Source organism: Ambystoma mexicanum, chromosome 1q, assembly GCF_040938575.1.
Source record: "Ambystoma mexicanum isolate Mex_15411 chromosome 1q, UKY_AmexF1_1, whole genome shotgun sequence".
Classification (NCBI taxonomy): domain Eukaryota; kingdom Metazoa; phylum Chordata; class Amphibia; order Caudata; family Ambystomatidae; genus Ambystoma; species Ambystoma mexicanum.
In genome coordinates this window covers 1,539,210,270-1,539,237,213 of record NC_090922.1, presented here as the reverse complement: position 1 = coordinate 1,539,237,213, position 26,944 = coordinate 1,539,210,270, and the positions used below count along the sequence as shown (strand labels likewise).

General features: G+C 46.0%; 1 protein-coding gene across 1 annotated transcript in view; it reads left to right on the top strand.

Moving 5' to 3' along the window:
* Positions 1-26,944, top strand: part of LOC138563365 (zinc finger protein 850-like) — a 295,001-nt gene that overhangs the window by 209,655 nt on the left and 58,402 nt on the right. The window contains exon 7 of the mRNA XM_069642848.1: positions 25,145-25,473. Within this exon, the coding sequence (XP_069498949.1) occupies positions 25,145-25,473 (329 nt within the window). The remainder of the gene's footprint in view (positions 1-25,144; positions 25,474-26,944) is intronic.

Below are 26,944 nucleotides of genomic sequence, written 5' to 3'. Positions count from 1 at the left end.
CTAAACTTGGTTTTGCGTGCAGATTAAAACCCAAGAAAGACCTCACAAACAAGAAATGGCGAAAAAGAAGACCAGGGCTATTTTGACACTATGGTCACCCATAGCTGCTATACTGCAGCTGAGGATTCAGCCTGCGGTAGACCAGCACAATGGTAGGAAAATTAAACCCCTGCCACCAGCCATTTAAAATAGTGAGGGTAACATAAAAAATGTTACATGAGAATTTAGGAAAAGGGGCTACTAAGTAACCCCCCAGCACTCCACATAAGATGGTTTGTGCTGGACCTACAAAGGGAAAAGGTAAGTAAAGTCAATTTCACTTTACTATTCTTGGGAACAGTAGTTTACCCAAGAAAAGGTATTTTAACTGTTAGGGAGAATTCTCTGAAATGTGCTAATTCTGTCCTACCTTAGAGACCCCCAGCACGTTTGGTGGACTCTAGGGGCCTCATTACGAGTTTGGCGGTACTCCATGGCTGCCACCAAACCGGGCCCATTCGGGTACCTGCAATGAGGAATAACCGGGTCATTCCAACATTAGGAGATCCGGTAAGTCCTTGCAGGTACCATTCCCCATTCCCATTTGAGCCCCTATAGGGCTCAATGGGTATGGGGAGGGAGGTAACAACGGGCAGATTACAACTGGCCCTTTGTTACCTCCTTCTTCCCCTCGCGGGACCGGGAAAACAACCCTGGTTTCACCAGGCGTCCGATCCGGGTCCCGCGATGGGAATCTCGTAATAGTGCGGAGTGGGTTTAATGGCGCCGGCACCATTACCGTCACCGTTAAACCCACCCCGCACTAGTTGTAATGAGGCCGTAGGACTTTTTCATTTTGAACCTGGAGAGAGTGAGGCCCTTTTTTCTCTCTCATGTATTTTTCTGTGATTTAAACGGTGTATCTTTTGGTTTTTGGAGTCTGACAAACTCCATAGATATCTTTTTGCAGTGTGTCGCACAGCACCTTTAGTGCAGGGATGTCTTTTCGATTTCCCAAGGTTTAAAACCCTTACTCTTGGAGTACAAAAAGATGGCCAAAAATAAAACAAATAAGTAAAATTATATATTTTTTTATGTGTCTATGGGCCTCATCACGAGTCTGGCGCTAACCCTTAAATGCGGCGGTATCGCTATTACCGCCGCATTTAAGGGTCCGCCAGATCATGGCTTTGGCGGATTTCCCGCCAGCTCTGAACTGAGGGGAAATCTGCTGTAAAATTGCCGATTTTCGGCGCGATTACCGCTGGCGGGAAATCCGCCGGCGGTAATAGCGCGAATGTTCCCCATTGGGCCCAATGGGGAATAAGGAATTCCCGAATGGGCCCAATGGGGATTGGGCAATAACCCTTCCGCCAAACCCGTGATAGCGCCGGGGGGTTTGGCGGTAGGGCTATTAGCGCTGGCGCTAATAGCGCTGGCGTTACCGCCCAACTCGTGATGAAGCCCATTGAAACTTTATAGATCTAGCAAACACTATCTTACAGTAGGGTGCTGGAGGGGTTACTTAGAAGCTCCTTTGTCTAACTTCTCATGTAAAAAACATTGTTACCCTATCATAATAATAAATAATTTAGCATTTATATAGCGCTACGAACCCTCTGGTATCTGAGCGCTGCTTATTATCACCCACGGTGTGTGGTGCTCATTTATCTAACCCAGAAGGATGAAAGGCTGAGTTTGGCCCGGCTGGGATTCAAACCTGCGTCAGCAGGCTCTGCACAGATGTCAAAGCGAGCGCTCTAGTCGCTGTGCTATCGGACTGGCCACACAATTAATGGCTGGCAGCAGTGGTTACTTTTTACTACTGTTGTGTCTTTACCACGGGCTGTCTTCGCAGCTACAGTAAATCGCCCATGGGTGCCATTTTTGTCAAAATGGCCCTGGTTTTCTTTTTTCACCATTTCTTGTTGTTTTGGTCCTTCTGGAGATTACATCTGTGCGCCAAACCAGGTTTGGTCCCTTTGTTTGTTTTGTCTTTGTCGGGCTTCGCAAGTGAAACCTGCCTCTGGCTCCAGTATGTCTGGTGGGGGCAGGAAGTGAGGGAGGTGCCCGAAACTTCCTGTGCTTAGACTCCTAGGAGACAGGAATGCACTCCAAGGTGATTGTCCGGCTGGCTGTCCGGCAAGGACAGCCACCCTTCTGGGTGACTAACGGCTAGGCTGGAATGAATGGGAGAAATCTGCATAAAAGGTGAGGCTTTTTGGCTGGAAGGCAGTCGACCACTGGACAACGGAATTCGAAGAGCTTGAAGAGGATGCCTGTTGCAACTCCTGGACCGTTGGTTTGCCCGGTGAAGCCGTGCTGTTGTGCTGAAACTCCAAGTTCGCCTCGACAGAGAAGCCCTACGAAGGCGACTTCTCCCCTTGAATTGGTGGGACCCATCAACTCCCTCGTAAGCCACCTGGACATCCTTCTCAGAGCTAGTTGAATTTCCATTGCAGTCCCTGCTGGAACAGAATAACCAGGGAGAGGAACACCAGTTTGTGTGCGTTGCTTTAAGTTGGCCAAGAGCTCCAGGAAGATCCTCCGGACTCTCAGGAAGCAGGACTGACCGAGCCTGAGCCCCATCAACAGAGTTCGGGACCCCAGATGCAAGGAGCCAATCTCCACAGCCAGAAACTGCAGTGGTGCTGTTTGCGGTAGACGCAAGGAGCTGAAACACTGACGAACCACCGATTTGAAGTTTGACGGTTGCCATTGGTGACCGTCCCGTTGTAGTGCAGGAGTCCCCAGAAGTCCTCCCTCTTGTTCCTACGACCGAAGCCCAGGAACAGCAGGATCGGCAGAGCTGCACAAGAACTGAAGTGATCTGCTACATGGATACTAATATCTACGCAAAAATAGCAATGCTGTACACGCCTTATGCTGTACTATGTGGATAGTCATGTTGGTTATATTGGGGTAGGGTCCTGTTAAACTGGGAGTTGACCCTTTCACCGTCCTCCACCTCCACTCCCTGGCCAATCGCAGTGCTCTGAATTCATCTCGCCTCACTGTAAAGTTTGGAGGGGGGGGGTTGCCCCCTTCCAAACACTACCAACCTTTTGGTTAGTTTAGGCCTCGATTAGGGCCTCATCACGAGTTGGGTATTACTGCTGGGGCTATTAGCGTTACCGCCAAACACCCCGGCGCTATTAGCGCTGGATCACGGGTTTGGTGGAATGGTAAGTTCCCATTCCCCATTGGGCCCATTCGGAAATTCCCCATTGGGCCCAATTGAGAATTCTCAGCGCTATTACCCCCGATGGTATTGGCGCTGAAAATCGGCAATATTGCAGCAGGTTTGCCTCCAGCTCAGAGCTGGGGGCAAATCTGCCAAGCCTGTGATCTGGCGGACACTTAAATGCGGTGGTAACAGCGTTACCCCTGCATTTAAGGGTTCCCAGCAGATTTGTGATGACCCAGTAAGAGTTGGTCCTGTACATCAAGGGATCTGTTGTCTACAGTCCAACCCCCATGTGGAATTTGGCAAAACTCTCTAACAGGAATAACGTTGCCCTGCAAACAGTTCCTTCCTACTTGCGGAAGGTAGTTTCTGAGTTTCATTTTGGTCAGGACATTTTCCTGCTGGTTTTCCATCTTGGGCCTCATTCTTCTTTGGGAGAAGATGCTTCACACAATCTGGACGGTTCAAAGTTCTACATAGAGGGCCTCATTACACGGATGGTGGTAGGGATTTACCAGTACCGGTAAAATACCGGTACCGGTAAATCCCTACCGCCTTACTACGAGGTCCCTTTGCGGGTTGGGGGATTTAACGCCTGCTTTTTGCAGGCGTTAAAATCCAACCCGCTAATTACGGCACCGCAAAATTGCGGTGCCGTAATTAGCGCCTTCCCCATTCCCATAGAGCCCTATGGGGCAGAAATGGGAATGGGGAAGGGCAATGGCGGAAAGGGGATTTACCGCCCCTCCAACCTTGGAATGGGGCGGTAAATCCCCTTTCCGCCAAGGCGGTGCCGGTATTTTACCGGCATGAGCCATGGCGCTAATAGCGCCATGGCTCACTGCCTACCGGGTAATGAGGCCCAGAGTGTATCAAAGCATTTAGAAAATCAGGCAAGTTGTTTGTGGCCTATGGTTGCCTTTCTCCAGGCAGTAAAGCAGCCGTTTTCTCTAATGCCAGGTGGCTTGTCTTTTGTAGAACAAAAATGTTGTATCGAGGCCTGGGGTTTCAGTTAACACACTGGGCCTCATTACGACCCAGGCGAAAACCATGGTGCTGATAGCACCATGGTCCATGCCGGTAACTTACCGTCTCCGACATGGAGAAAGGGGGAATTACCACCCGATTACAAGGTTGGGGGGGGCGGTAATTCCCCCTTCCTCCATGGCCCTTTCCCCATTCCCATTTTTTCCTCATAGGGCTCAATGGGAATGGGGAAAGCGCTAAGTACGGTACTGCAAATTGCGGTACCGTACTTAGCACCAAGGTCCCTTTGCGGGTCCCTACTTTAAAGGCTGGTGTAGACCAGCCGTTAAGGTCGGGTCCCGCAAAGGGACCTCGTAATCAGGAGCTAATGGGTTAACGGCGCCACAGCCTTTTACGGCGCTGTTAACCCATTAGCGCCAGGGTCGTAATGAGGCCCACTGAATCAGGTGTGTAGTAACAAGTAGATTTATTGAAGACCAGGATAACCGGTATTGGATTCCAGTTCAGTAAGACATGTAAGTATATAGGAGCCAGAGAACTAGATTTCACTGCCCCAACTGACAGACTAGGAACACAGACATGGAACACTGAGACCAACAACCCACAGCATTACTTGCTCAGTCACACACCCATATTAATCTAATGTGTTCACCTTCACTTTATTGACTAATTATAGATACCTTTAAAAAAAAAAGACACTGAAGGCTGTAGCATGCATTTTGGCAATGTTACAACAGATTGTTTGCACAATATTTTTTGAAGAAAAATATTTGAATTTTTTCCAATCAATATTTAGTGCAATTCATTAATGTATCACATTCACAGGGTTAAGTGGATTTGCAATCTGTAGTGCTTTAAACAAAAAATACTAAACTCATTCCATAGCAGCAAGACTGTTAGGGACTGTTAGGGAGACTTCTCATTACAGTGCTAAATTCCTCCCTCCGTAGAGACCCCCAGCTCTTTTGCTGGACTTTAGGACTTTTAATTTTTTTATCCTGGAGACCTTTTTCCCCTCTCTCATGTATTTTTCTTTGATTTTAACCCAGTGTTTCTTTTCGTTTGGGAGTCTGACAAACTCTGTAGGCATAATCTTTTTACATTGTGACACACAGCACCTTCAGTGCAGTGGCACAGAAAAGTCCTATGGATTTCTCAAAGGTTTAAATACCTTCTCTTGGATAAACTGATGTTTCCAAGAGCAGTAAAGTGAAGTTGACTTTACTTACCTTTTGTTACTTTGACGACCCAGACCACACCATCTTATGTGGAGTGCTGGAGGGGTTACTTAGTAGCCCCTTTGTCTACTTTCTCATGTAACATTTTTATGTTACCCTCACTGCAGTTAATGGCTGGTGGCAGTGGTTTATTTTTCTCTACCATTGTGCGTTTTTACCGCAGGCTGAATCCTCAGCTGCAGTATTGTACTCAAGGGTGCCCATTTTGTCAAAATGTCCCTGGTCTTCTTTTTTCACCATTTCATGTTGTAAAGGTCCTTCATGAGATTTACTCTGCGTGCCAAACCAGGTTTGGTCCCTTTGTTCATTTTGTCTCTGGATGGGTTCATTGCTGAAGCCCACCTCTGGCTCCAGCGTATCTGACGGGGCAGGTAGCGAGGGAGGTTCCCGAAACTCCCTGTGCTTAGTCTCCTTGGTTACAGGTATGCACCCACAGGTGATTGGCTGGCTGGCTGGCAGTCCTTGGAGGACAGCCACCCTACTGTGTGAGTGACAGCTAGGCTGCTAATGAATGAGAGAAACCCGCATAAAAGGCGAGGTCTTTTGCAAGGAAGGCAGAGTCGACCACTGGACGAAGGAACCGAAGAGGAACTGGGATGAAACACTTGCTGCACCCTCCTGGACCGTTGGTTTGCCCGGTGAAACCCATCTGCATTGCTGAAGCTCTGAATTCTAATTGACCTGCAAGGTCGACTTCTCCCCTTGGGTTGGTGGGATCAATCAGCCCCAAGACGAACTTGCCTTGAACCCCTCTCCCTGCTGGCTGTACTTCTTTGCGGATGCTGGAGCCGAGTGCCAGGGGACAGAAACTGAGTGTATCATTATTAAGCCAGACCTGAGCTCCAGGAAGATCCTCTGGACTCCCTCGAAGCAGGACTTATCAGGCCTGAGGCACCTCAATGGAGTGCTGGACCCCAGAAGTGAAGGGAGCCCACAACGTGTCCAAGAACCGCGGTGGTGCTATTTGCGAGTAACTTAAACCGTGAAGTGCTGCTGATCTGAAGTGTGCACATTGCTACTGTCAACCTTCGAACCGTAGTGCAGGTGTCCTCAGACGTCCTCCCTCTTGTCCCCATGACTGAGGCCCAGGAACAACATAATCTGCAGGAACTACAACAGGAACAGAAGCCAGCTTGAACCTTTTTTACCGACTCAAGGTACTGTGAACTATGGTGCTTACCTCTAGTTGTGTGAAGCTCGCTTGTTCTGAGTTGGGACTTGCATTTGCTGCCTTTTGCAGAGTTGCTTGCAGCTTTGCCCATCACAAGCCTCCCAGCTTGTGGTACAACAATGATTTATTTTTCAACAAAAATAGCTAATCTTCAAGAAGTGCCCCTTCTACCCTAGACTTTGCTCAGTTGACATTGGCTGTCCTGGCTCCCCGAAGACTCTTCTTACCCTCTGACGTTGTGCACAACTGTGCCTACAAAAAGTCATACATACCTTACTTGTATAGCTGGGAAAGGGTTAACCTACTTTACATTGGGGGATTGAAAAGTGCTTACCTGTTTGAGAAACGTGTTAACCTTTGTTTTCGTTCCCTAACCCTTGCCTTTTGCCACAAACCTCAGTAGGAAGTGTCTGTGTGCTATCCCAAAAGGGTATCTAATTATTTACTGAAACTGAGAGTGTGTATTTTTGAAGTATATTTAAGTGTTGCATATTTGCTCCCTCCAAAAGAAGGCTTATTTTAAAACTGACTGGTAAATTTATAAATAACTATTATATCAACCGCTTTCGAAGCACCGCTTTGCTGCTCACTATCTTATGTTGCTGTGAGGATTCCGATTTAACCTACTTCTTTTCAACGGTATTCACTAGTAAACGGAAATTTAATAAAAAAACTTTGTGGTTACTATGGACATTTTGCTTACAGTGCCCTGTTATAACCATGCTGTATTCTCTTGTTTAGGTCTTATTTGGATTGTTTTCAAGGTTGACTCCGGCCCTATTGGCATAAGTCTTTAAAAATCAGGACACGCGCGCACCAAAGCGAAGCATTAAAGCGAAGTATAGCTTCGCTGCAGCGTTGCGGTTAAGCGGTGCCGGTGTCGGTCCTTCGCCAACTAATTGGTATCTGGTATTTTTCGCTTTCATATTCCCTTTTGTTGTTGCTTTCTAGCCTAAGAGATTTGGCGTTCATACGCTGCGCACAGACATGCCTCCTATGGGACCGGGGCAACCATTAAGCAACAAACGTAAGCTCTCAGACAGTTCGATTCGCAAACGTGAAGCAATTCGCTCGTGCTCTACACAATTCTCTTGTATAGGTAGAGCAACGATTTCTGATAAGACCAAATTTCCAACGAATTCAGATAGCTATCTTTTTTGTCGTGAGAAGACTGCTCATCCTTTTGATGCTCTGAGCACAGGTCAAACATCTACTGTCAAGCTTCGTCCATTGCGTCCATCTGGACCTGTGTATGACTATCAAATAGGGAAGTACTCTACAGGACTTGATCCTGAAGTATTATCCACAGTGGTTGCAAGAGAACCAAATGGCAAATGGCTGGTTAATGAAAAATCACCTGGGAATTGTTTTGAATGTTGCTTTGCAGCAGCCGACCGCAATGATGCATAATTTTTTACTGTCTGATAGCATGCTTTTACAATGTGTGTCGACTGCACCTGCTCTGGCCAATTCTAATGTAAAGGTTCATCATGTTTCACCTGATTTGGCTGTGATCGACCTTGAGTCAAACGATTCCTGCTTTTTGGAGTATGACAAGTCTGAAAAATTGTCCCGCTCTCCTGACTTGTTTTCTGATCTAAGCCAGGCTGAGTCGATGCTAGCTGCATCTTACATTGCTCCAACACCGCACAAACGCAGTACTGCTGCTTTGCCAGCTATAACTGATCCCTCAATTAAGTTCATAGAAATTACGCTGAATGCTTTGAATATGGCTCTTAATGCCTTAGTGAAATTATTTGAAGCCCTTGATGTCAAAATAGCTCATCAAGCTGTACAAATTGCTTTTATTTTGGCCTGGCAAGAGAATTATGAATCATCACTGGGTCGAAAAGCGGGAGCCACACCCTTCTGGTTCTGTGCGCAGTTCAACTTCACCTATGAAACCTAGCTCGCAGCTTGTTTCACTTCCGAAGTCCGATGTAACACAAGAAAGATGTCTCTTCTGTTCCATACATAGATAAAATTGTTATCGTTGATAACATGGCTCCTGGGTCAATAGAGGCTCTGCTGACTTTTCATAAGTCTATTTCCCCAGCTAGATGCGCATATACCATTTTTACTAATGCTAACTGTAACTTACCTAATGCTAAATCTACCTCAAGTTCAAATGTTACTCATCAGGGAAAAAAATCTAAGAATCTTAAATCTACCAAGAGTGCGTCCAACTCAGCTACGAAACAGTTTTTTAAATCTATAAACTTAACCAAAAAAGGCTCAGTATTAACTTCTAATGTGGTGACTAAAAAATACATCCTATTAGATCAAGCTCAAAACATAAAGTCTCTGATACTACTTCATTGCGTATTTCATCATATGCTCCTCTTGATGACTTAGATCTAGCGGCTAATGTTCTGCAAGCTTCTCAAAATATAACACTGCACTCTGACACTGAGCACAGACAAAGGAAACATGGTTCACCTAAAAATGTAGGTACCACGACCCTCAAGTTTCCCAAAACACAATAACCTCATATTCTAACATTGAACATAGACACAAGTAGCCTATATCGGCCAATATGGCTGAGGAACTTAAAGCACGTGATCTCCGCCGACAGGAAATTCGGAAAGGTGTAGATGCATATATGGCTGGCCAAAAACCTCATACAACTCTTAACGTCCCAGTGTTACCTAAGAGTAATTACCCAACGACACTCCCCTTATTACAAAATGTGTTGGATACTCCTAGTAAAGATTCCACTGTGCAGTTAACTGCTCAGGATATGTCTTCACAAATGCCATGTACAAATGCACTAATTACATGTCCCTTTAATTTAGAACTACACAAGACAGCAGCCGCCATTAAACAAATCTGCAAAGCTAATAATTATTCACCATCTTTAGTAGACCCTCAGTCTGCTCACCAATCCATGGAAGGATCTCCATTCTTATCCTTCGATGGTCAGAGGCAGGCACGGACTGTGGGCCTCATTCCAACCCTGGCGTTAACCAAGGCGCTATTAGCGCCTTGGTTGACGCCGTTATCACTCCGACTCCGCCATGGTGAATGGCGGAATTACCGCCCCATTCCAAGGTTGGCGGGGGGCAGTAATTCCCCATTCACCATGGACCCTTCCCCACTCCCATTTTTGCCCCATAGGGCTCAATGGGAATGGGGAAGGTGCTAATTACGGCACCGTAAATTACGGTGCCGTAATTAGCTCCAAGTTCCCTTTGCGGGTTGGTTTTTTAACGCCTGCAAAAAGCAGGTGTTAAGTTCCAACCCGCAAAGGGAACTCGGAATAGGGCGGTAAGGGTTTAACGGCACCGCTCTCGTTACCGGTGACCGTTAACCCTTACCGCCCGACTCGGAATGAGGCCCTATGGTTACCGAACTCACACTTTTTTTTTTGCAGTCCCTAATAAAGAGCAACGTAGAGACGAGCATGATCACGACTCCTATGCCAGTCGAAAAGCAGAATCCTAAAGACAGCAACAAAGTACAGTCGAGCACTGCATCCAAGCAATATGTTTTTTCTGTTATCCTTGGATGCAGACCTGCTCCCTTTCCCCAATATGATTTGAATCATGGACATTTTTTCTGATATTCCCTCTCTAGAAGATAATGGGCCTCATTACACGGATGGCGGTAAGGATTTACCGGTACCGGTAAAATACCAGTACCGGTAAATCCTTACCGCCTTACTACGAGGTCCCTTTGCGGGTTGGGGGATTTAACGCCTGCTTTTTGCAGGCGTTAAAAACCAACCCGCAAAGGGACCCAGAGAGCTAATTACGGTACCGCAATTTGCGGTACCGTAATTAGCGCCTTCCCCATTCCCATTGAGCCCTATGGGGCAAAAATGGGAATGGGAATGGGGAAGGGCAATGGTGGAAGGGGGAATTACCGCCCCACCAACCTTGGAATGGGGCGGTAATTCCCCTTTCCGCCAAGGCGGTGCCGGTATTTTACCGGCATGAACCATGGCGCTAATAGCGCCATGGTTCTCCGCCATCCGTGTAATGAGGCCCATTGAATCCATTGATATCGAACAAGTCAAGTTCATGAATGAAAAAGATCTGATTATAATGGCGGGCAGAAAGGCACCCGCAATCGCAATTCGTAGTTTGCCGGTCGAGGAACTATGGTACTGGCAAGCTTACCGGTACCGTAGTGCCCGGACCGGCAAACTTGTAATGAGGACATTGTAATGAATGACATTGTTAGGCAGAATCACATGCAGTACCCTTTGGGAACACTACACACAATTAAGACTACAAGTGCCAGTACAAAGTTTGGCAAGTGTGACAGCTCCTACAGAACTTATCTACTTCAGACCCCAATTTAGGCCAGTAGAAATGCAGAACAAGCCTTTCTTTGGTCTTCTTGAAACTCAAGTGACCAGCCAAAGGGATCTCATGGGCTAACTGTAGGAACTGGAGTCTGCTTTCCAGAGGCACTACAAGTCTTCTGTAGTCCCCTGGGATAGACTCAGTTGGTTCACTGTAGAAGAGGCCATCTTCCCAGTACAACCTATGCTTCCCTGGCTCTTGCCCTTCCAGCTCGGAAGCTGCCTGTTGGCGAAGACCTTCAAGATTAGGACTCTCTTTGACCTCTGCTGAAGTCTGCCCTACAAGGGTCCACCTTTTGCCAGTAAAGACTGCAGCTCAGGATGGTCTGCAGATCTCCAACGAGCAAGGTCCTCTTTCAGCTCTGATTCCTCAGCAGCTGATTCAACCACACTAGGTGGTTCCTCACACTCGGCCTCAGCTGGTGGAGGAGTCACAAGTGTGACTTTGGACAGTCCCCTAGGGTATGTCCTTGTAGGTAGCACAGGAGTTGCAAAGACTGGAGGGGGTGTCTGTACTTCTGCTCTCTATATGGTAGAGGGGAGGCACAAAGGACCCCAGCTAAGATTCTCTATTACGGTAGCAATGGACAAGCAATCAAGGCCTAGCTTCTCAGGAGGTGATCAGGCTGGTTCTTAGGTACAGTGTAGTCACCACGCACCCGCAAAGGAATGTCCACACACTGTAGTAGTTAAAACACAGTCTTTATATAATTAAGGTACAATGTTATATACACAATCACAATAACTTGTGTTGTGCTCAGTTAATCTACAATGGCAAATATATACAGTTCTAAGTGGTACCACAATTATTATCAGATTTCATTAAAGAGCATAAACTGTACTGTGGCCAAATGTCACACAAATCAATGAATAAAGGTAACCAACAATAGACATGGGAGGAAAGCAGTTGGTTAGAACAATTGGCAGAATACTGGGCCCTGCCACTAGACACAGTTCTGTGTGGAGATCCTCCCTCCCCCCACCTGGGCAACCTGTAAAATAAAGATACACTACAAGCCCAGTCCATATATTGTTCAATAAGTCTTATTCTCTTCTAAAATGTTTCTACCACCCCAATGTACCCGGAATAGCAGAGTTCCTCGAAGAGGCGTCGAGGGATCTTTCTTGCGTGACTCCCTTTAAAGCAGGAGCCATGGATCGTCGATGGGCCTCGAAGAAAGTGAACTCGGCGTCGAGAATCCTCGATGGAAGTTTGGTGGCATTGAGGCAGCAGCTTCGGTCCTGGCAGTGCTCGTCGACGCCGAATCGAAGACGTCATACAGGGATGAGGTGTGCGGGGCACCTCAATGTCGATAGTTCAGAACCGCAAAGAGTTTGTGAAGAACTTTGGCCCAGCAAGGGCGTTGAGTCGTCCAGCATCTCTATGGTCTTTGGGTGGTGGGAAACCCACTGGCGGATGCTCCTCAGCGTGTCGACGGCCTGGCCTTTTCCAGCGGGCTAAGGCGGTCGGCGGTGGACGAGCGCATCCGGGAATCAAATGTCTTAATGGAGCGTTGCAGCTCCGGTCGTCGATGGTACGGCGTCAAGCAGTCCCCGCTTCTGGATAACTAGCTTTGACGGGCCTCCAGCATTTATAACAAACCTGCAAACCCTGGTCGACAACGGTGGATGGAATGTCCGGTGCTTCACTACTCCTTGGCGGTCCCTGTCTTTGGTCGGCAGCCTGTCAAGGGTCTGACTTCCAGGGAGCTTCGGCGAAGGTTAGCAGTGCTCGGTGGTCCCTCGGAGCTCGGGAAGAGGATGCCTAACCAGGTCCTTTCTTGGATCAGTCTCGAAGTCACAGCAGCTTTCAGATTGCGGTGAAGGTAACGGGAGTCAACCTTCTTCGGGCTCGGCTTCAAGATCAAGCATCAGTTTCGACTTCAGCTTCTGAACAAATTCTAGCATTGAGAGGCCCCCAGATATACTAGTTGATCTCCCATTCATTCTGCTGGGTCACACTCAAGCAACCAATCACTCAGAAGGGCATTCAGCAGTCTGTCAGCCAATCAGGCATACAGTACATTCAGGCCATTCTCCTCCCTCTCAGACACTCACAACAAGGAATGTGTATTGGGACAAGTACCCAGCCATTCAACACTACACACTGCATTCATACCAGTTTCGGGCAGGACTGTCTCAGGGCCCCATCACGAGTTGGGCGGTAACACCGGCACTATTAGCGTCGGCGCTAATAGCCCTACTGCCAAACCCCCCCCCCCCCCGACGCTATTGGCGCCGGATCACCGGTTTGGCGGAAGGGTTATTGCCCATTTCCCATTGGGCCCATTCGGGAATTCCTCATTCCCCATTGGGCCCAATGGGGAAAATTTGGGCCCAATGGGGAAAATTTGCGCTATTACCGCCAGCGGATTTCCCCCGGTGGTAATAGCGCCGAAAATCGTCAATTCTGCTGCGGATTTCACCCCAGCTCAAAGCTGGGGGGAAATCCGCCATGGCCATGATCTGGCGGACCCTTAAATGTGGCGGTAATAGCGCTACAGCCGCATTTAAGGATTACCGCCAGACTCATGATGAGGCCCTCAGTCATTGTGTTTCATACTAGAAACCGGACATCCACAACAAGAAGTGCATATTGGTTACACACTCCATTCACCTAGGTCCCATCCACAGGGTGTACCCACAACATACAGTCACTGGGATAGGATCCAGCCAGTCTGGCCTGGACTTCACAACAACACCATGGGCCTTATTACGACCTCGGCGGTAGCCATGCCGCTATCGGCGGCATGGCTGCCGCCGAAATCGCGTCCGGGTCCTCAGAATGAGGAATTACCGGGCCTTCCGAACTCGGACCCCTCCAAGGACCCGGACCCGGTTCTTCCCCATTCCCATTTCAGCCCTAGGAGGGCTGAATGGGAATGGGAGAGGGAGCAAACAACAGGCCATTACGAGTTGGCCTGTTGTTTGCTCCCTCTTCCCCTCGCAGGACCCGGTAAGCACGCCTGGATTGACCTTGTAATGAGGCTGTACGGGATAAACGGCGACGGCACCTTTTATGGCGCCGTTTACCCCGTACCGCCAGGGTCGTAATGAGGCCCCATATATCGTACTTCCACCCAACAGCCCGTCAGGGGGAAGGGTTAAATCAACAAAACAAGGTGGACCAGTGGAAGAGCGGGATTATTCATATCTATATACGTTGTCTTTTTACAAATACTGACAACTACTTTTCTGAATAGCAAATCAATTTAATTTAATAGAAAAACACAAACATGTAATATACATAAAACATACATTTTTAAATGTTTCCTTGTAAATTGTACCAGGACTATATATAAAGAATGAACCACAGCTCCTTTCACTATTTTCTCTATCATTCATACACTTTCATACTGGTTCGCATACGTACTAAATAAGTACTTTCCATCCAACCGTCTTCGGTTAGATATTGCTGTTACACAAACTTTTAATTTAGATCTATTGGGCCTCATTACAAATCGCCCGGTATGGAAGCAACGGTGGCGGTAAACCCGCCGCCACCGTTGTTTCCATGCTGGGCGATCACAATTCCAGCAGGCGGGAGGTGATGTTCCCGCCAGGTCTGACCTGGCGGGTTTAACACCGCCCGCCTGCAGCCGGACGAGGAAACACCGGCAGCATTACGAGATGCTGCCGGTGGTTCGGTGATCCTCATTCCCAGTGAGTCCCATAGGACTCAATGGGAATGGGGATTAACACCATTCTGCCTCCGTGATTCCCGGGAAACCGGGGTTGTAATGCCCCGGTAATTCCGGGAATCACGGAGGCGGAATCGTAATGAGGCCCATTGTCTCTTCAATACATCTGTGGAAGATTTGATCACACAGGTTTAACACATCTACATTTGGTTCAGTTGTCTCTGGACATTAATTTCAGTCCTTCAATACAGCAACCTTCTTCAGGACGAAAAAATGGACAGGAAACTGTCTGTGTTCTGTCTCATGGGTATGGGGAGCCGTGATACCTATAAAAACAATTAAATAACATTTCTAAATTTCTATATGAACCTTCTCAATGATTTTGGATTACAATAAATGTATTATACACTGACTTTTCACTAGTCATAGGGCCTCATTACACGGTAGGCGGTGAGCCATGGGGCTCTTAGCGCCATGGCTCATGCCGGTAAAATACTGGCACCGCCTTGGTGGAAAGAGGATTTACCGCCCCATTCCAAGGTTGGAGGGGCGGTAAATTGCCCTTCCCCATTCCCATTTCTGCCCCATAGGGCTCTATGGGAATGGGGAAGGCGCTAATCACGGCACTGCAATTTTGCGGTGCCGTAATTAGCTCCGAGGTCCCTTTGCGGGTTGGATGCCATATGCACAAGAGCAGAGTCAACCAAAGGTTACTAGAGGTCACATGAGGAGAGCTTCATAGCTAACAAATCAAGAATAAAGGCAGAAGCGAAACTCGGAGACAAATCGTGCCAAAAAGCCAAGGTCGTATCAGCTAAAATAGACAAACAGTAGCTACAATTAATGAAGCAAGGAACAGAATATCCTGCTCAGAAAGGTCAAGATAAGAAACCGAAGGCAGGTGGTGGGCAAAACGAAAATAAAATACACAAATTACATGAAGAGTGAGGCAATTTCATGGTGTCAGAAGCACGTGACCAGCCGAGCGAGAAGAAGTGAGACTTTCACACCTACGAATGGCAGAGTGCCATGCAAAGATATCAGAACTTTTCCAGACAGAGATGCAGTCTTGCGGCCAACCACAAAGAATTAATTGACACATGGCTACTGAAGCAATGATTGATTGTAGCAATAATTGGAAGGAGACTGGGGATGCAGACGATCACCCTACACTTGGCTGGCTATTCTGCATACTGCTAGACAAGATGGAAAGGTATGAGTGGGGTCGGTGCCAACCCAATCATGGTGGACCAAGTAATCTAGACTCCTATAGTTAGTAGAAACAATGGGATGTCGTACTTTTAGTGACGTCTACGGTATCCATTTTTAAGGTAGGGATTAGATGCCCCACCTGACAGTGTTTATCCAATCCTCCGTTACCATATACAGATATAGCACCTATATTAAAGTTACCTTCCTAGAACCAATAGAAGTGCATGTAACATTTTAAGCATTACACGTCAGTGATGATGAGTTTTTAGTATAAATTATGTGTTTTTTTGAAGTTTGTTGGAGTTGTGAAGTGAGAAGGAAGATCAAGCAACCCCTGAAATTCATGAAACTCCCCATTTTTTTTGTACTTGTCATTAAACGGACTCCCTTTCCCAAACCATTGAGTTGTCATTATTGATTTGATGTGAGAGTATTAATCTGCATCCCCATCCATCTCACGGGTGCTGCTATTCCATCTTACAGTGCTCTTTGGCAACCCCCAGCTCTATTGGTCGGTTGGGGGCCTGGTGCACACTTGGTAGCAGAGATAGGATGGTTTATTGATTAGATAAGACACCCATTGACCGTTGACATAAAGTAACTCTAGGTCTTCGGCAATATCACAAGTCCTTTGCTATCCGGCTAAGTAGACCGTGAAGCTCCCAGTAGATAGTGGCTAGATTAAAGTGCAAAACCTGCAGGTCAGGGTCTGAAGGGACCGGTTCTTTCCCCCACAAACCCCTTCCCACTTCTGCGAGCAGCTGATCGGGTGAACGGCAGGAGAGGCGGTGACGAAGGCGGTGATCCTGAGCGTCCAGAGAGGAAACATGCAAACAGTGAGTGAAAAAGACTAAATACTTTGGCAAAAAATGCATGCTTTAGAACAGGTAATGGAAGGTAACGGAGGGAGAAGGGAAAATACAGTTAGAAGTAGAGTACAATGTGTGTGTGTGTGTGTGTGTATGTGTATGTATATGTGTATATATATATTTAAGGAAATAGTGACTCAAAGGGTGACCGAGTAGTGGATAAGGATACCGGGGAAGACACCCGAGAAGAGACGGAAACCAGGAGGATACCTGACAACAGAGAGATACCGGGGGGGACATCGAGAAGAGAGGATACACCTAAATTCCTACACTTAATATAGCAGTTAGAAGAAGCCTGCATCCAAAGTCCTGAATAAAATAGGAATAACTAGGAGACCATAGTGGTAAAGACGCTTTGAAAGGGATGGGCTTACACCCCATGTCGGGGTCAAATATAGGGAGCAGAGATCTGTGTAGCCAGCTGAAGTTTGTCTAGTCGGTTAACGTCTGTTTTACGTGTTGTTTGTTGTAACGTCATAGGACGAAAATTATCCTTTGAGGAAAAGAAAGTATCATTTTTTGTGGAAAAAAATGGGATTGGAGCTTGCGACGATTGGTGCTTGCTCATATTGTTGAAGTGGTTTTAAGGAACAGAAAAGCACAACAGGTGGTATACAAAGAGAAGGTGAACAGATTTAAGCATGGAAGACATGACTCCATTAGTACACCTGTGCACACATGCACCTAAGCTGAAAAAGTACAGTGCAGAATGGGCTAAAGGAAACACAAACAAAATGTTTATGCCATGGCCCCAGGGTGGATCACTGTCTAAAACGGTTCTGCAGCACAAGCCGACATATTTGCACACCACATACACAGGAAAAAAGTTAGACAAACACCTAGCTAGTTTAGAGCTTTGGAAGATGTATCAAGAGGATAAGGAGGAGGAGCTGCCAGTAGATTGGATACTTGACGTATGCACAGAGGGGGGTGAGTCGTCTTGCGCGCCACCCGCCCCTTTTGAAGCAAAAAGTGAAGTCAGAATAGACAAAGGATTATACACGCTAAGAGAATTTAAAGCAGCCACGGGGTACAGCAACCCGACATATGAGTCGCCTACGCAAAGTAGTGACGAAAACACAGACAAAGACAGAGATAGAGATATCACCTCCAAGGTCCCGAGGGACAAGGAGAGACACAAGAACAAGAGAAAAAACAAGGCACAAGCAAGTACATCTCTCGATACAGAGAGAGATGGCAAAAAATGGAAAGGAGATGAAGATAGAACTGATGAGATAGCATTCACACAGAACGAATGGATGGGAGGTCAGATTTTATTGAAACTCGATGGTAAAGGCATTTGCGTGAAACAAAAAGGGAAGCTAGATGATTTACAGAGAAAAGAGAAAAAAAGGAAAAAGGATTGAGAGAAGAAAGGATCAGGAAAAAAGATAGGATGAGACGAGAGCAATTGTATCGCGAGGAGCAAGAAAGGAAACACGATCATAAACAAAGAACAGCTAATGATCAGAACAGACAGGAACACAAGCGAATGATCAGAGAGGAGTGAGGAAACGCAGAGAATTCGATGACGACCTAGAACGCAAGCGAAGACAGAGACCACACGATCTTGAATATCTAGAAAGAGAAGTTAAAAAACCTTATCCAGTTGTAGATTGGGAAGACATCGAAGAATTCTTTCCTGAGTACGATTCAGTACCAGGCACGTCCAGGGCAAAAATTGAGCATGACTTCGATACCCGAAGCATCGGAGAGACGATCGATTGAATATATGATGAAATGGGGCTAGAACAAATACCCCAAAGGAACGGAGAGGACGAGTGCCTGGAGAGCACTCTGCTGTACGATGCTGAGGACGCCTCCCGAAGTAGCAGAAATAGAGAGCTGTCCCTAGGCTGACAATCAATAGGAGCGAGGAGGATGAGAGAAGTTGCACGAGTTGGGTGCAAACAATATCAGACGCCTAAAGAGAGGAACATGAGGGAAAAGAGGAAGAGAGGAGACGCGAAAAACTCTTCTCAGTGGGAAAAGGGATAAGATATTCAGATTCTGGCGAGACTGCACCAAGGGCATCCGAGTCAGCCACACAGTCAGACCGACGCAAAGAAGTATCTTACGGTCAGAAGGGGATGTCTCCACCACCCTATGTGAGCCGACTAAGGACATTACCAGGTAGACAGCGATGCAGGAATATTACTCCTGCAATAGATAGAAAAATTATGAGAGAAGAGAAGGAGGGCTATGCGTCACAATTTCCGTTGCTCGAGAAAGGAGGAACGAGACCACAGTATATTCCATGGCCACACATTGATCGGGAAAACCTGAAAAATAAGCTTCTAATGTTGACATCAGGAGCCGGAAAATGGATACATGAGCTAGAAAAAATGACGGGAGTAACACATTATTTATAGAGGATATCGAGGGTCTTTTAATCGCCACACTTGGTGATGGAGCTGACGATGTGTGGACATGTGCAGGTTACCCTGGCGTAACTACAGTCAATACTGCGCTCGACGGTGCGCCGTTTAACAATTGCAGAGCCGCTGTATGGAAAGCTTTACAATTGATGTATCCGGATACTTCCGACATGGGATCTATCATGACATGTAAGATGAAGGAGTCAGAGGACCTTTTGCTTTACATCCAGAATTTCCAGGACGCATGGGTACTGGAAATGCGGGAATCTTGGGGGGAAATCTATACCCGTGTTTTACCATATATTATGCTAAGGGCTGCCATATCAGGTACAGAAGCAGCTCAAGAAATTGGTAGGAATCGAGGCTAAACCATAGTCTGAAATACAGTTGACCATAGCGCACTATTGCAGGCTGTTGCAAGAGAAGAATTGCAAAAAAGAGACTGCATGAAAAGGTGAAGAAGCAAAATGTGTGCAGAAAAAATTGTCTAAGTATGCCATTGAAGGGCCAATGATAACTAGCACAGACGGACTGAGCATGCAGCAGGTCAATAATCCACAGCAGGCAAATTGGAGCAATAATGGGTTCTACCCCAGAGGAAGAAGATTTAGGGGAAGAGGATGGCAGAGTAATCAGGGAGGTTTTCAGAACAATCGGGGAGGTTTTCAAAACATGCAAAATGAAAGTCAGGATATTTCAAATGGGCAAATAAGCAGACCACCGCCAATATGTTGGACGGGTGGGATGACAGGGTAGATGTTATAGGGGATAAAGAATATTCCTTCTTAGTTGACAGGGGTGCAACACGCTCGTGTATACGTGAAGGCAAGTTTTCCTTGTCCGGCAATGCTATAAATACTCAGGGCTTCACAGGAGCTACAAGTCGTGTTCCTTTTAAAGATACACTTCCAGTCTCTATAGGAGAATGTGATATGAATGTACCACTGCTATATTCAAGACAAACCCCAGTGAATATTTTGGGATGAGACTTAATGACAAAGCTAAACATGACAATCTCATTCACAGAGAAGGGTATAATATGTTCAACTCCAGGAATGCACTATTTGAACATATGCAAAATGATTAGAGCATACGCAGGACACACAGCTATGAGAACTATCCCGTTAGAGCCAGACATATTTGCGTATGAAGTACATGTGTTAATGGCGGGGCTACCAGGCCTTGCAGACAAAACCATGAGGACTCCAGATGAATTTCTATTTAGGCCAAGGATACCTATGCACGAGGAAAAGGGCCAAGTATTTCCCTTGATACACACAGCTATAGTGCGAGGGGAAAATGGCTTTGATCGATGGTTGCGATGATGAAGGCCGACAATGGTGCACAGTGATCGCCGTTGAAGAAGGGTACAGATTGACTGACGTCACTGATGACAATTTGTTTGACGAGCAAGCAGATGGAGAAGATACAACAGTTGAGATAAATCTCACTTTCGGGTGACAATGATCAAAAGAGAAGTGCTTCAGAGAATGGTGTTAGCACAGAATTGTCCTGAATATTTTGAGGATGACATGGCCCAGGTGCCTGTCTCAGTATGGACCACAGGCCCCTATGATGTAGGCCTATTGAAAGTAGTCGGAGAAGTAAGAATTAAATTAAAACCAGGAGCAATTTTACCAGAAGCACGACAGAGGAAAGATGCAGAGGCGATTCTATTCAGCTTTTGACTATATTGGCTGAGAAAGGATATAAAGTTGACAAAGACAAGTTACAATATTGTCAACAAGAAGTGCTGTATAAAGGCCAATTGATCTTGCATGGGGGGAAAAGGGATACCCCTGAAAGGGCTGAAGCCATACTGAACACAGATAAGCCACACATGATAAAACAGATGCAGAGCCTTTTAGGTCTTTGCAATTATATCAGGGCATGGTTCTTTGACTGCAGCTCGTACACCAAGCCCTTGTTACTGGCCCTAAAGAAGGCACAGGTGAAAGGAAAAATTGAATGGTCTGGGACCATGGAAAAAGGGTTTACTGAACTCAAGAGACCCATTTGCACCGCACCAGTTTTAGGGATTCCCAATTATGCAGAGGAATTCTACTTGTATTCGCACATGAATGGCAGCGTTTTTACGGCAGTGCTCACACAGAGAACCACGTTGGGGTACAAGCCCCTGGCATACTACAGTGGGAATTTGGACCCAGTGATGAGAGGCCACTTCCCTTGCGAATGAAGTTTAGCTGCCGCAGCGTTCGCCATAGAGAAAGCTACAACTATTGTGATGGGATGCTCAATGCCGTTGTATGTCGAGCACGCACTCTTTGCTATTCTAGAGAAACCAAAGGGCACATTGACATCTCAGAGAGCTTCTGCATATGAAGTGATCATATCCAATCCATTGATTAAGATAGTTTGATGTAAGATAGTAAACCCAACTATGTTTATAGCATAACCAGTCACTGAAGGAGAGCCAATAAATAAATGACTGTGCAAATTATGAAGAATTTTATGATGAGATTCCCAGAGTAAAAGAAAATGTATTGGCAGAAGGAGAAATTGTCTTCGTTGGCGGTTCCTCGAGAATCGATCAAAACGATGGCCAAAGATATCCAGGCGCCGCTGTGATGAAGCACACAGCAAATGGAGAATTTCGAGTGCTCATTGGTGAACGATTACCATCTCACTATTCAGCACAGGCTGCTGAATTATTGACGCTGATACTCGCCATTGGGAATCACGCAGACCAGGAAGTAACGGTGTACAGTGACTCTGCCTATATGATGTCAACAGTGCACGCATGCTTGGCGTGCTGGAACAGGAGGGGTTACATCTGAGCAGACAGCTCTCCAGTGCAGCACGCAGCCCTATTGGATAAGCTCATTAAGGCACTACAGCTCCCAGTGGGCATAGCGGTCGCGAAATGCGCCACCCACACGAAAAGGACAGATTTTATCTCACGAGGAAATCAAGCAGCAGACACGGAGGCCAAGAATATGGCATCCAAGGGAGAGGCCATCATGGATGTGAAAATAACTGATGTAAACGAAAAAATGATTGTTGCACGAAGTGAACCTGAGAGCTATAGTAACATGGGGCGATCCCAGTTAATGGAACTCCAAGGGGAGGCACCACAGGAGGAGAACCACCTCTGGAAGCGGCAAGGGTGTTCTTTAAACCCCTCTGATAGCTTGTAGCGACAAGATAGCACTGGTAAACCGGGGTGTCCGGTCAATTGGTCGACAACAAACTGGTCGACTGCAATTTGGTCGACACCATTTGGTCGAATGCCAAATGGTCGAATTTTTTTTTTTTTTTAATATATGTGTTTTGTGGGTTTTCGTGTGGGGAAAAAAAAAAGAAAAAAAAGGAGGTTGGGGGGACCCCCCCCAAAAAAAACCAAAAAAGGGGTAAAAAAAAAAAAAAAAAATTCGACCATTTGGCATTCGACCAAATGGTGTCGACCAATTGTCCTGTCGACCAAATGTTTTCGACCAATTGACTGGTAACCGTAAACCAGTAATGCCTATAGACCTGTTAAACATAGTATTGGAACAGTTACACTATCCAGCACACATGACAAAAGAGAATCTCGCAGCACCGCATGCTGAAGACTGATTTATACCAAACTTAGCAGAGCACGTTGCATTTTTTATGGTGAACTGTATAATTTCCCAGCAGTTTACTGCTGGGCATACATTAAAAGTAATTAGAGGAGTCATCCTAAGGCCCAATGGACATTTTCAGCACTTGCATGTCGATTAGGTTGATATGATTCAAGTATGTTACGTGTACAGGTACCTAATTGTTGTGGTGTGTCTGATGGATAGAAGGAGGGCCAAGCACACACCCAGACTCTACCTGTGCTGCCAAATTTCTGGTGAGAGAGGTATTTCCCAGGTGGGGAGAATGTGAAGTCGTGAGATCAGATAATGGGGCTCACTTTGTCAACAAAGTTTTGAACAGATTAGCTTGTTGCTTGGTACAAAGAAAAGTTTGCGTCAGCGTATCTCCCGCAAGGTGATGGGATATGTGAGAAGCTCAATGGCTTGTTAAAGGAAAGGATAGCCAAGTTGAAGCTTACTCTAAAGAAGGGATGGCTACACTGCCTTCCATTGGCACTGTACGCACTGAGAAGCCAATCTGGTTCTGACCATCTTACGCTGCACGAAAAAGCAACAGGGAGAAGGATGCACACTCCCCTGATACCTTGAGACAGAGCTAGATGTGATGCACAGCCAGGAGAAATCTTAGGGTCTGAAATGCAAAATTACTTGAATTGCATGCCATCTTGTCTTACTGTATTTTCAGGCCACCTGCAGCGACGACGAAAAGGGTGCGGGGCAGCACAGAACACAGAAGGAGCTAGTACTGCAAACACAGCTCAGAGTCTGTGTTCGATCAATCTTCCCTGGAGACACTGTCCTGGTGAAGAATCACACGAGAAAGATGTGGGACGAGCCAAGGTTTAATGGTCCCTTTGCAGTGGAAGACGTCACTCCCTCTGCAGTAAAGCTACAAGGAAGAGGAGCTTGGATCTTTGTGCGTGACATCAAGCCATATATCGTTGAAGGCCCAATGCCCGCACCCCAACGTGTAGAGACCACAGATGACGGTGAAGAACCACAGCACATGCAGACAAGATCCATGACGAGGAAGAAGGACACATGACCAGCAGCAAAGCAAAGACAGAGAACTTTTGTGCAAAGTTTTGGCTTCATTTTGGACATTCCTCTAAGCAAAAAAGGGAATAAGGACATAAAAACGGACACTCTGTGAATCCTAGTTGCAGGGTGAAGAAAAAAAGTGCAAGTATAAGCCACAACATAGTCTATTGACTTTGAACTTTGGACTGAGGCGCACTGAAGCCTTGCTAAGAAAAGGATATGCCAAATTGTGATCGAGGGCACATAAATTGGAAGAAAATACAGTATCCAGATTCTTTCAACACAGAGACTTTGTTCGGGCTCACTTATGGTGTCCCACAGTAGTGACATCACTAAGGACGTTTTAATTTACTTTGAGCTAGTATTGAGATCGTACCTGTCATTGGTGGGTATGCTCATAAGCATGACTGAATTTCTTCAAGATCCTGAAAATGAAAAGACAGTAAGGAGGCTGCTTACAGTGATTGCCGAGCAGTTCCTCCTGCTTCCGGAGTACAGAGAGGAAACACTTTTCCAAGCAGAAGAAGAAGCAGCGAATAGGCTTGTCAGCGTGCTATTCTTTCGCTTAATAGAAGACTGTCCAGATCTTGTTGGGAGAAACACAGATGTTTTGACATTTCTTCGAGATCCAGCAAATACAGAACGTCTGAGTATAATCCTAAACGGGATTATCATCCAAGTTGCTCTCCACACACATCGAGACTGCAGAAACTGCTCACAGTGAGTGAGGGCCAAACAGTTCCAAACTCTAGCAAGGGCAGGACAAATGTCCCTGTCACAAGAAGATAGCAGATTGGCAAGCAATGTCTTTTTTCGCCAGAATGAGGATTTTCCAGAACTTGTGGGGAGACTCGCCGGTGTTGACGTCCTCAAATTCATAGGAGACCCAGCTAATTCTACACAGATGAGCATGCTCTTGCATGGTATTGTAATGCAGGTTGAACTTTCTAACCATCAACAGAACTATTTGAGAAGATTTTAAACTTTCCGCCGAGGGACAGATCGAGAAGTTTTTGCCAGAGACTTAACTTATACCGACATGGATGACATGTCTTCTGGAGTGAAACAGAAGAGAGGCATCGACTGGGAACTTGTGTACTTTGAACATGCACAGTAAAAGAGACTTGCTGAATGTATTTCCAGATTTGACATTCTCCATAGCCAAATAAGAGAACTGTATCCAGAGACAATAGACGACCCATTGTCCAGGCAAAGAAGGACTATCATTCAGTACCTACAGCCCACGAGGAAAGACGGCAAACATCCAGAGATATTTTCACATAGTCTGTATTAAAGCATTAGTTTTCCTTTAATGATCGAGATGGGAAATCAAAATAGCAATCTTATTTTTCCGGAACTAAATGCTGTAGACTAACCTATAGGGGAATCATGTACTTATGTATTGTATTCATCATTGTTTTACTGTCACTGACGATTAGAACTGCATTTTTCATTGGTGCACAAATTATCCCGATTCCAGTGCACCCACCGAATAATGTGCATATGAAATCCACAAAAGCACCCGATCTTATATAATCATTCCAGTCCCTAGAAGGTCTAATAACAGAGTGAGTGAACTTGAGATGGATGTGACTAACAATGACACACAGACACTTGCAGCAACAAACAAATTGAAGAGCCTGAAACAGGGTCGGCAGAATCTGAATGAAAAAAGGTTACTGACAACAACACGCATGCAAACGATGAATGCACACACACCAGGTCTAGTGTCAATAATTGCAGAACCACAAGCCAAAGAAGAAAGGAAGGTTGGACAGCCAACAATGAGAAGATCTACGATAAGTGAAGCTAAAAGCCGAATGAAGGAAGCTGAACTTTTAAAGAGACAAAAGGAGTTGGAGAAGAAGCCAACGGTAACAGCATTGATGGAAACTCTTGATCCAACACTGAGAAGAGCAAGTGCCAGCCCAGAGAAAATCTCACAAGCACAGATGATAGCAGAATCATTATGGCTGTTCATAGCCAGAACCAGGAAGAGACAAGAGGAAAAAGAAAGAATTGCCAGACTTTTGCCTACTCAATTGGTTCAGATGAAGAGTCTCGCACCATAGATGGAGGTACCTGAGAATCCTCCAGCATGAAGAAGATATACGGATGCATTCAATGACGTAGTTATACCAAACTACATGAAAACCTTAAGAATCAAGAGGAGCATAGAAGGAGATGACAGTGAACTAAACGACTACTTGGACAGCACAGCACATTTGGGAAACAACATATGGTACCAACATATGAAAGAAGTTGGAAGACGGAATTCAGAGGGGGAATGCTTTGTTTGTGCACTCCTACCTTAAAGCATGGGGAGGTCAAAGATCTTTGTAGTTGTAGAAATTGATGTCCAGACAGCACACTGTTTATCACACGTAGCAATGTGCAAGACCAGAGGCCAGTTCAGGGGCAGTGATGCCTCACTGAAATGGGCAACTGAAGCAACCAATCCAAATGAAGGTGATTATGTCCATGACATAAAGACAAGTAACAATGGAAAGACAAAACACATTGTGATCAGATATGAGAAGCCTGGAGTTAAAGGAGCAGAAATCAGAAGAGAAGTGAACCAGAAGTTAAATGTGCAAGGAAAAACTCCAGAAGAAGCTCAGAGATGGAAGAATAGAGGCCAAATGCAAATTTGGGGAACAGTGCTTTCACCAGACGGATGGGAGAAGGTAGTGATTTGCAGAGCATGGATGATCATCGGATACTGTAAGGAAACAATTGAAAATACACAAATGATATGCAAGCCATTGTGGCCGAAGCTTGCAAAACTGCTGACATGGGTCGAAGACAGAGGAGGACCCTTGCAGATAGTACCATTGGAAAGCCCAAAATTCTGCTTCAGGAATAATGGCACTAGGAAGATGGGAGAGAATCAGAATTGTGGACGAGTCTTTGACGCTCCAGGAATGGTACACAGCACTGCAGTGATCATGGATCATTATTGGGCATGTGGATCCAAAGCATATATCAGGCTGCCGAGAAACTTGGGAGGTATATGCACAATAGAGAATGTCCACGTTCCAAAGTTGGTGATTCTGAAAAGTGACCTGAATATTGACAGTTTCCCAAAAGCAGATGCTCACCTGAGGAAGAAGAGATCTGCAGAGTTGATGAACCGAATGAAGCGAGAGAATTATTTCTCCGACAAATCCATAGAAGCTTTTGATGCGATTCCGTATGAACATAGATTGTTCAGCCAGACCTCATCAGTATTCACAACAATCTTCATGCCAAGAATTCAGGTTGGAGCAAATACTAAATGGTTGCTGATAACCAGATGGGAGTTACTGCAGACCATCAACACGACCATCAAAGTATTCAACGCAA